Genomic DNA, 10739 nt, shown 5'->3' with positions numbered 1-10739 from the left:
TATTCCAAAGGTGTTATTCCAGCTTGTGTTCTCATGCAGCAGGTTAACTTCAGTTCGATCCTAGGGCTTAAGTTTTGAAAAGTTCTTTCCAAACCCCCTAGTGGCACTTTACTACATCTGTAATTTTCCTCTTAAAGCTGCCCAACTAGTGTACTCTAATAGGGATAAGAAAAAAAAAAGTTATTGGCAGTCAAAACCGATTTTTTTATTTTTTGGTAGTAAATACACATGCATAGTCTATAGAGTAGATGGTAGAAACAGAAATTGAAGAAAAGCTGCTTCTTCTATCCAGTTGTTGGGTATCGCTGTCACATTTGTTTGTTTATATGCATTTGCTATGTTGTTGTTAAAACTCAGTCAGAAGGTAATTTTGTCCTTCAGTCTCTATACATAGGACAGCATTTCAGTAGAGCATCCCTTCCTGGGCAGATGTCAAGTTCCATGTGTTCATAGCACCGTGACCATCTTGGCTAAAGAGCTCTTTGAGTTACTTCAAGAAGGCTTGAAAGTCTATTTTAATTTGTTCAGGGAAGAAGATATAAAGTCATAGAATCATAGAAAGATTTGGGTTGGAAGGGACCTTAAAGATCATCTAATTCTAACCCCCCCTGACATGGGCAGGGACACCTTCCACAGACCAGGTTGCTGAGGGCCCCATCCAGCCTGACCTTGAACACTTCCAACAATGGGGCATCCACAACTTCTCTGAGCAACCTGTTCCAGTGACTCACCACCCTCAAAGTAAAGAATTTTTTTCCAGTATCTAATCTAAACCTACTCTCTTTTAGTTTGAATCCATCCCCCCTTGTTCTGTCACCACATGCTCTTGTAAAGCATCCGTCTTTCTTGCAGGCTCCCTTCAGGTACTGGAAGGCCACAATTAGGTCACCCTAAAGCCTTCTGTTTTTCAGGCTGAACAATCCCAATTCTCTCAGGCTTTTCTCCTAGGAGAGGTGCTCCAGCCCTCTAATCCTCTTGGTGGCCTCCTCTGGACTCACCCCAACAGCTCACTGTCCTTCCTGTGCTGAGGCCCCCAGGGCTGGAGGCAGCACCGAGTGGGATCTCACCAGAGCACAGCAGAGGGACAGAATCCCCTCCCTCGACCTGCTGCCCACACTGCTTTGGATGCAGCCCAGGACACAACTGGCTTTCTGGGCTGTGAGTGCACATTGCTGGGTCATGTCCAGCCTCTTGTCCACCAGCACTCCCAAGTCCTTCTCAGCAGGGCTACTCTTGATCTGTTCATTCTCCAGCCTGTGTTGACACTGGGGGTTGCCCCAACCCAGCTGCTTGTAGATTATTATTGTTCTGCCAAAACCAGAGAAATAATTCATAAGAAGGTTTATAAATAGTTTAGTATCCATATATGTTTATACTTAGTACATGTAATTTAGCCCTTAAAAGTCATACTTGCAATTAATGGTGAGTTTGGTGGTTATTTTTGTTTAGTGGAGCTTTCATGTGTGTTTTTGTTTGTTTGTGGTTTGGGGTTTTTTGGTAAACAAAATATCGAGGTGAGTGTTTTGTTTTAGGTTTTTTTTCTTATAATTATATGCTTGATTTGCTTTTCTGCTACATGATAAAGGAAAATATTTCACAGTTTGGACTGTGAGGCAACTTTTACAGCATTTTTAATAAATTCTGGAAACATGAATATCACGGATTTGCATGTACTTGTCAACTGACTATGTAAGGTCAAGTATAGGGGGTTAAATTTTATCTTTTTGAAGTCAGCATGATAAGCTTCCCTTGAACTATGGCAAGAATGTTTCTCAAATATAAAAATGCCTCTTCCTTTGCTTTTTTTCCCCCTCAGTAGTCAGTTTTCTACAAACATCAATATTAGCAGTAGCAGTTACATATTAACTTTTTTTTTACAATCTTAAAATGGGCAACAAAGTTAAAAGCACCAGAGGAATTTTCATCTGGTCTTTTAAATCGTGGGTGTTAATAGGTCGTAAATACTTGCTGTGAAATGGCACACGTCTTTCCTGCTGGCAAGGACTGAGCTCCTGCCACGTGTGTTTGGTGAGCTGCCACTTGTGCTTTGCTGCAGAAATCAGCTCTGCTATTGTCGCTGGGGGAGTATTATTAACATTTTTATTTATTTCTACAGGTGTTCTCCATACCTGCCTCTACTCAGCATCTGGGTAAATGGCAGAGTCAGCATTTCACTCTTTTCCTCGTTTGTTTTTTTTTTTTGTTTTCCCTGCAGGAATTGTGTGCGACTTTACTAAAAGTGAGTCAACCGCGATGAGGTATGGTTTCATGATACACTTAATAAAAGGCTGGTGCTGAAGAGGAGAACAACAGTGCTTGAAGGCTGACTGGCTGTGTGCCCCATTCCCACCTCACAAGGTCCAAGCCCTCCAATTGCAGAAACCCAGCTCAGAATCATAGAATGGGTCTGGTTGGAGGGGACCACAGCGGGTCATCTGGTCTTCCCTTCGCAATTTACTAACTCACCTCTTTCCAGTAAAGAGGTGATTGATGTACCACAGTTACTGAAATTAGAATATAACAGTTGGGTCACCTGGTCTGACTTCCCTGCTCAAGGAAGGTTGTCCCAGAGCACATGGCACAGGATTTGTCCAGGCAGTTCTGGAATATCTCCAGTAAGGGAGACTCCATACCCTCTGTGGACAGTCTGTCCCAGTGTGTGGTCACTGCACAATAAAGAAGTTCTTCCTCGTGTTCAGATGGAACTTCCTGTGCATCAGTTTCTGTGCAGTGCGTCTTGTCCTATTACTTGGCCCTATGGAGAAGAGCCTTGGCATCCCCCTTTAGACGTTTATACACATTGATGAGGGCCCCTCTCAGTTCTCTCTTTTCGAGGCTGAACAGGCCCAGCTCCCTCAGCCTTTCCTTGCAAGGGGGATATTCCAGTGCTTTCATCACCCTCGCTGCCCTCCGCTGGACCCACTCCAGCAGCTCCACGTCTCTCTCGCACTGAGGAGCCCAGACAGAGCAGGAGTCCACATGTGGCCTCACCAGGGCTGAGTAGAGGGGCAGGACCACCTCCCTCGACCTGCTAACCACCTTAGGAAGCCCTTCCTAACGCATCCCGGGATCCCGACTCGGCCACAAGGGCTCTCCGTGGGAGGAGAACCCTCCGCAGCCCTATCGGCATTCCCAGGCGGCGCCATCCATCGCTCGGCCAGCGGCTGCTCCCCCTGGTTGCCAGGCGGGCCCGGACGCGCCGCCCGGATCCCGCTTCCCGATCCCGGCCCGGCCGGACGCGGCCTCCTGACCCCCCCCATGGAGGGGGACAAGGTGAGGGGAAGCGGCCGGTGAGCCGGGAATCCCGGGGGCAAGGGCAGGAGACAGCGCTGGCGTCTCCTGTGCCGGCCCCGAGAACCCCGCGGCTCTGCTGGGACCGGTTTGTCCCAGGAATCTCCCCCCCAAGAGCGGCCGTAAGGAATTCCTTATCCCTCTAGCACAGGGATGAAGCTGCACCGGCCACACACCTTCCTGCAGAACGCGATAGGTGCTTTAGGAAAACACCCCGCGTTTCACATTGTAGATAAAAGTATGTTTAATACCCACTCATTGCCAGGTTTTAGTTCTTTAGGAACCCACATCACTTTCTCATTAAGGTGTTAAATTATGGAAAGCTTGTAGAGCTCCAAAGTAAGGGAAACAAAACCACGTGTACGCACGGACATCAATTACTGTGTTACATTTTCACTTGAAAAAGCAGAAGTGTCAAGCCAGTTTTATTGCGGTCATGTGAGTCTGGATTTTGCAAGTAATTAATTTGCGGTCGTGCTGGATAGAAAATGCAGGAGGAATAGAGTGGCTGGGCAGGGGGCGTGAAAAGGAGCATTAGTATCCCTCTGGAAAATTTTAGATCTAGTTTCAGTAACTGTGGTGCATCAGTCACCTCTTCGCTGAAAAGGGTGAGCTAGTGAATTGTGATGGGAAGTTAAATTCTGATCTGATATTTTTCAGGTGTGTTGGTGTCACAGACCCAGAGGCACCAACAGCCACGCTGTAGGAGGAACCCCCCTGTGCTGTTTCTCTTCTATCGCTCGTGCTCCTTACCCAGTTGAGGGCTCTCAAATTGGCAGCTCATATTGGAAATAAGAAAGATAAATGTTTATATGTAAAAAATAAAGAAATTTTCTCTGTTTTAAAAGCTACAGAAATTTCTCTTACTGCTCTTTGGTTTCTTTTTCTTTAAAATTATGCTGAACTGGGTTCTTAACTTAGTTAAAAACTAAACATTACATTCTGAAAACCTCTAATCTTTCTCCTTGTACATGGAGAAATGCCTTATGATCTCCTTTAAGGAGTTTATCTAAAACAGCAAGGTTCCTTATTCCACTGACTAATTTTTGTTTAGATTAAAGCATGGATTCTTAAATGGTAAAAATTTTCATAGCATTTTTGAGTTCAGTAAATCTGTGGCATTTTATGTGAGCTGAATGCTCTCAGGTGGATGAATTAAGCCCCTGTGGCATTGAAATAACTAATCTTAATCTGGATTTAAATGAGTATATAGGTACATATGTAAGTACTTTTAAATTAGCAGACAGGTGAGAAACTTCAGTAAATCCTTTGAAAGTTTGTTTTAAACATTTTTGTGTGTATACATTTACTTATAGTGGTCTCAAAGGTATTAAGTTTCTTTAAATTTTATAAAATACCTGTCTTTTTATTAGTCTCCTGCAAAAGCAGAGATTTAAGTGAAACACCATCATATATAAAAGCAACAGATTCTGGGGGGCTGGTGGTGAAATCTTCACACCTCAGAAAACTGGCAAATGCATATTATTGGGTGCCAGAGAATCAGCTCTGAATGTTTGCTGAGTGCTTTTTGCCTCAGCTTTGAAGTAAAGCTCAAAACCTTATCTAATGTTGTCTGTTGGTTATGCTGGTTTTAGGGTATTAACATCATTAGCATTCTTTCTTTGTTTACTGATATATACCTAAATCTTGTCTAAAACCAAAACATGATCATATATATTAGAGATTTTAAATAGGTTACTATTTGAGACTATAATACAGCATTCTGTTCTCTTCCCATCCATATCCTTCCAGGTTACACTCACATAAGTACTGTTGAGTTTCTTAGGCTTTGTTGAAGCTTCACTTAGGAAAATTATCATCTTTGGTTTTACTTTCTCATCTGACTTTATGGAGTAGTAAATACTTGCACTTCCCCCCCCTTTTTTATGTATCAGAAAAAAATAAAACTTAAAGGGCACCTTCTTTTTGTTACAAAGGCTGCCTTCTTGACATTTCTCATCAACTTTAGATGAAGTTTACTAGTCCACTACAATCTTCTATAAAATCTAAGTTTGAAAACACAAGGGTTTTTTCATGTAGAATAAATAAAAAATTAAAATATACTGTTAAAATGCTGGTTGCATATGAATTAACAAAAAAATAGGCACCATATGTTTATTTTCCTCCACCAATGCAGCTCATAATTCCAAAATTTATCAGTGAGTGTTTTGTTAATCTTTAGAAGTTAAGTCTAAATTTGAGAATAAGGGTAGCCTGATCACGTCACTTTGAATATAGTCATCAGCCTCCAATTAATTAGTTAAAAGATTCAATAGATTAAAATTCCTCCTTTGCTTTAGTGATCTCAAACAAGATGATTTTTTTAGTTTAATCTTTTTAGCAGCAGCCAAGCAGTCAAGGGTAGGAACTCTGCAAATGAGGATAGAAGAAATATAATCTCACTCTTGTGAGACAGCCATCATGTGTACTTTGATTAGTTTCATTATCTTTTTACTTCTTTTCTTCAGTGCTACATACAAATATTTCATGTGGCAGTTAACTTACACATGTGATCTGAACTTTAGGCCTCTTCCAGGTCCAGTCAGGTCAGCTTTACTGTAAATAGACCTTAGAGCTAAATCAAATTACTGTTTGCATTAAAAAAACTCAGTGATACTTGCCATATACACCTTAATCCTTTCCTTCGAAATACTATTAGTTGTTAAATGATGTGCTTCTCCTTGCAAATTAATTACTCAGGCTTTTCTGTGTTTTCTGCTCTAGAGAAGAACCAAAGAAGATACTTGGAAATCAGAAGAACTTAGGAAACATCTTAAGGTGATTTTATTTTATTTCTACTAGTCTTGATGTTAAGTTACCTTACAGCACTGGAATTTATTGATGGTGCAAACACACAGGGCTCCCTGCTTGTTCTGTGAGTCACTGCCTTGTGGGATCTATAGCAGCTCTTTCTCTTTAATGCTTTTTGGTGCACCAGGCACTTTAAATCTGCACCATCAAATACAAACAGTACAGATCTTTAACATGTAGCTTGTCACACTGACTGTTCTGGAATCTGTCTAGTCCAAGGGTATCCAGAGCCAGGCCCACTCAGCTATTTCTAGCTACACAGGTCATATAAGGTTGCTCTATGAATTTCTTAATTAGGTAAATGGAAATAATACTCTGTTATGGTAATCACACAGCAGTCAACGGGATCTAACTTGCTGGCCACCCAAATCCAAGTTACACCTCTGCTTTATGTCTACTTACTCACATTCCTATATGTATATTATCTATTGTATTTATTTTCGTCATCTATCATGCTTATCATGCATTTTTAAACTCAGTAATTACATTATCTGCTGTCAAACAGGCATTGAAGCTCCAGTCAGGTACACCATTGATATTCATGTTAGGTTCTTTTTGTATTTTTTAAAAGCTTCTTATCTATCTTATTATTATTCCATTTATTAATCCTTTTTACAGTAACACAGACATAATGTTAGTAATTTTGCAAAGTAAGCCTAGAACAGATCAGCGTTTTAATGCAATTTGGGAAATCAAATGAACATTCAGCAACCTACCAAATTTTTTTTTTTACACATGAATATATTAATATCAAAATAGATTGCTGAATTATAACAATAGATTTTTTTTTTTTAATTTCAGGCATCACAACCAGATAGTCAAAATGAAGACCAAAAGCACAGAGAAAAGAAACTGCAGAAAGATAGGTCTGCTCTTGACACAGACACTCATAAACATGAACGAAAAGACAGAGGGAAGAGCAAGGAAAGAACACGAGAGAGAGAGAGGCTTAAATCTAGCGAGAGAGACAGGGATAAAATGAGAGAGAGAGAAAGGGGAAAAGAGCACCAGAGAGGAGACCGAGAGAGATACAGAGATAAGCTTCAAGAGCCACATTTGGAGAAGGAAAGATACAGTGTACCCAAACATAAAGACAGGGAGAGTGATAGAGAAGGAGACAAAAAGCATAAGAGACATGAGATAAAGCAAATAGATACACAAAATAATCTGAAATCATTTGAAGGAGGACATAAAGAACATCACAGAAGAAGAGAAAGCAGGCATGGTTTGGGTAAGTTGCTTTAGGTTGCTTTTGTCCTTGGAAATTTTTGATGTTTAGCTAGGAATACTCTGAATCCATACCCCCTCTGTACGGAGAGGATAAAGACAGGTAGGTGTGAATGCCTATGACAGGTGTTTCTTTAGAGAATCTTTTGGTAACCTAGTTTTATTTTGGTGCTTTAAAAAAAAGTGATGCTTGTTTCCCTTCCTCTGAACAGAGGGTGGATATCACTGGTTTTGTTGGTGAGTTGACTTGAAGAGTACAAGAACCTTCCTGCCCAGACATTCTCTACTGAGTGACTGCTGAAGTTAGTAGCACGTGTCATTACTCCTGCCATTACACAGGACAATTGAGAACATTAGGAAAGAAGAAGGAGTAACCAGCTTTGGAGAGAGAATTTCAACAGAATATTAATTTTTTTTTCAAAAGCTTTTGCGTTAGAGAAAACACATGTCACTGAAATACTATTTTCTACATGCTAGAGTTAATTATGTACAGAGTTTAAGTATTATAAAGTTTGTTCCTTAATTTATACATCTGTTTTCTAGAGGAGGAAAAAACAAGAAGTGAAGAGCAAGAAAGAAGGCATAAAGAAAAAAAGGTAAAGGAAGGGAAGGTAGTGAAGTGTTTCATAACACAATAAGATAAAATTGTAGAATAATGAAGAAATTGGATCAGACTCCATTTCTTGAGAAATCCTAGAGATACATAGACAGTAAGGTGCTCACAAGTGTACAAAACACACAAAAATACATCTCAGCCATTCTGTTTTAAGGAAATGCTTTATTCTTTTTTTTTAAAGTAAACATTAAATAAAATTTTCATAGCAAACAGTGGTTCATTTTTGCACAGTTAAATCAAAAATTTCCATTTGTTATTTATTACTTTGTTACAAGGGTAATTGATACATCCTACTTTATTTTAGACCACCCAGTAAATAAGAATCAAATTTTTGTGTGAAGAATATGTAGTCCAAAGAATTTTCTGTAGCAAAGTATGATATGTCCCAGAAGAACTATCAGAATCTCAAGAGCTATAATAATTTGAAACTTGCTATCATAGGAAATTAAAGTGGCTGGAAGATCCATGTGACAGAAAGATTAAGTACTTATAAATCCATCATTCTAATGGTCAAAAATTGATAGATTTGTGAAGATAAAACAGTCCTGGAGAACCTTCTAACCCTTTAATGTTATTTTTCTCTTTCCAGGATAATGATGCAAGAAGGAAAATTGACAAATTTTTAGCCTACAAAGTTGAAGGTGAACGTGTACACAAGTTAGAGAAAGATCAAGAGTTGGATAAAGAGGGTGAAAGAAAACATAGAGAAAAAAAAGAACATTCTGTTGGGCCAGAAAAAGAGAGGCTTTCAAAAGAGAGAAGTCATAAGCAGTATGGAAAGGAAGAGGAAGAAAAACATAAATCAAGGAGGTCTAAAGAGGGATCTTCCCATGGAGACAGAGAAGGACAAGCAGCAGAAGTTAATGAGAGAATAAAAAGCAGAGACAATGAAAGAAAGAAACATGATCTAAGGGTAGGTTTTGTTAAAACATTATAGCTTACTTTAATTCTCAATTCATCATAGATAGGAGAGTAATAAAAATCTGGGATTGTAAGTCAATATCTTCTGAAATTTGAGGCCAAAGTGGTAGATTAAAACGCTATATCTGTATTTAAGTATTGTAATCCAGATCTGATTCTTCCCATTAAATTTAATCAAAAAACTTGCTTATGTTAGAAACATCTTTTATGCATAAAATTCTTTATTGCTATGACTTTTGCAATTTTTGCAAACGCCCTGAGTGAAGCTGTCATTAGGCTTGAGGTCCATTCAAGTGTGTTGGCTATCTCTATAGAAAGAAACTATGATTTTATTAGAAGCTATTTTCCATGTTGTCTATAAAGGGAGCACATCCATCTAACTCACAAGTAGGCATGTGGGTGTAGACCCCTCATATTTGTGGGGTTTGCCTCTACTTCTGAAGCATATCTTTTATATTTCTAATATAGAGTATGTTATTTCCTAGAGACTTAATCAAAACCTCGATATTTTTACTAGTTTTTGTAAGTATTCATTCTACAAGAATGAGAGAAGGAATATCTAGTAATTTGTAATTCTTAAAAGCAGATAAGTCTTATGGAACATATTACTATTAAGATGGTCTAGGCTAGTGCCTAAAGAGTGAAGGTGTACAAGCTTCTCAAATAAAATTTCAGAAATATATATTCTAGTGAAAAGCTAGTCATCCTGGGTGTAGGGGCCCACCCTGAGTGATTCCTGTGACTGACTTTCTGCAGCAGGCAACTTGCTCAAGATTTGGCTTCCTTAGAAATTTATTCAAATAGCTGTTACAGGACATAGACAATGATGCCTCTGTCCCAGAGTTATGCTTGGTTTTCTGAAGTTCATGGATAGAGACAAGCACTTTTGTGTTAAACAACTTATTGAATACATTTCCAAATTTAGGGAGACCTTCATAATACAGAATTTAAGAGTCAAGTCCCTGTACTGGGTATTGAAAGTGCCTGAGACTGTTTCTCTGTCCCTGGGTCCAATTCGTGTAAATTGTTGGAGTACAAACTGTTAAAATCTCTGTTTGGAACGAGTCCATTGTCCCTACGAGTTTTTCAGAACATCTTACAAGCAATGACAGAAATAAAAAATGTTATTGAAGCAATTAATTAGAAACTTTTCTTACTGTTTGATAACACTGTTACTAATAGAGGTTCATATATATATTTCCTCCCAACATTTCTGACACATGAATATGGTGACTTCTTTTACAGACCAGCGAATACAAAAAGGAGGAGAGGATTCAAGAGGAAACAAGCCATCAGCATGTAAGGTAAATTCAGAGATTTAAAATAAGTATATACTAGACAATATCCACTAAAATTCATTTACCACCAAACCAATGTGCATGAATTCTTGATCTCAGATATGTGGGGTGAATATAATGTTTTTCATAGGCCCAATACAATAGTGATTAAAAAAAAAAAGTGTTTTGCCCCTAAGGTGATTCAGATAAAAATGTATGTCTTTATATTCCATTTATTTGTTATGTATCCCATGGTAGCAAGAGTTATTTTGCAGTCCTTGCAAACTATATATATATTAATCTGGGCACTTAGTTTGGGAGACAGAAATGCTGTATTTTACCACCTGGAAGTTCACTATACAGTCATGTGGACACATATAAGGTTCATGATGAACTATATAGGACTCCCTTATGTTATTTATTTTAATTTGAATATCTGTACTTAGTTCCTATCCTGGATAGTATTTAAACATTAGATATATATAACAGTTTTGCAGTTGTGTATGAAAGGGAAAGGTCCAAGTCATCCGCAGTAAAATTTCAGGGTTATATTTCTAAGTTTTATTACTAGCAAATATAAAATCTTACAGAACTTT

General features: G+C 38.7%; 1 protein-coding gene across 5 annotated transcripts in view; it reads left to right on the top strand.

Moving 5' to 3' along the window:
- Positions 1–2034: 2034 nt before the first annotated feature.
- The window catches only part of DYNC2I1 (dynein 2 intermediate chain 1), a 33642-nt gene continuing 24937 nt past the window's right edge, over positions 2035–10739 (top strand). For 2 of the 5 annotated variants that reach the window (XM_064637957.1, XM_064637952.1), the window contains exons 1-6: positions 2035–3273; positions 6016–6069; positions 6904–7333; positions 7873–7940; positions 8535–8858; positions 10112–10170. In XM_064637957.1, the coding sequence (XP_064494027.1) occupies positions 3259–3273; positions 6016–6069; positions 6904–7333; positions 7873–7940; positions 8535–8858; positions 10112–10170 (950 nt within the window). In that variant the 5' untranslated portion in view covers positions 2035–3258. The remainder of the gene's footprint in view (positions 3274–6015; positions 6070–6903; positions 7334–7872; positions 7941–8534; positions 8859–10111; positions 10171–10739) is intronic. The other 3 variants (XM_064637929.1, XM_064637937.1, XM_064637945.1) reach the window with 3 other exon arrangements.

Source organism: Pseudopipra pipra, chromosome 1, assembly GCF_036250125.1.
Source record: "Pseudopipra pipra isolate bDixPip1 chromosome 1, bDixPip1.hap1, whole genome shotgun sequence".
NCBI classification, from domain to species: Eukaryota; Metazoa; Chordata; class Aves; order Passeriformes; family Pipridae; genus Pseudopipra; species Pseudopipra pipra.
The sequence above is the reverse complement of the archived record's forward strand: the minus strand, read 5'-3'. Positions and strand labels throughout refer to the sequence as shown.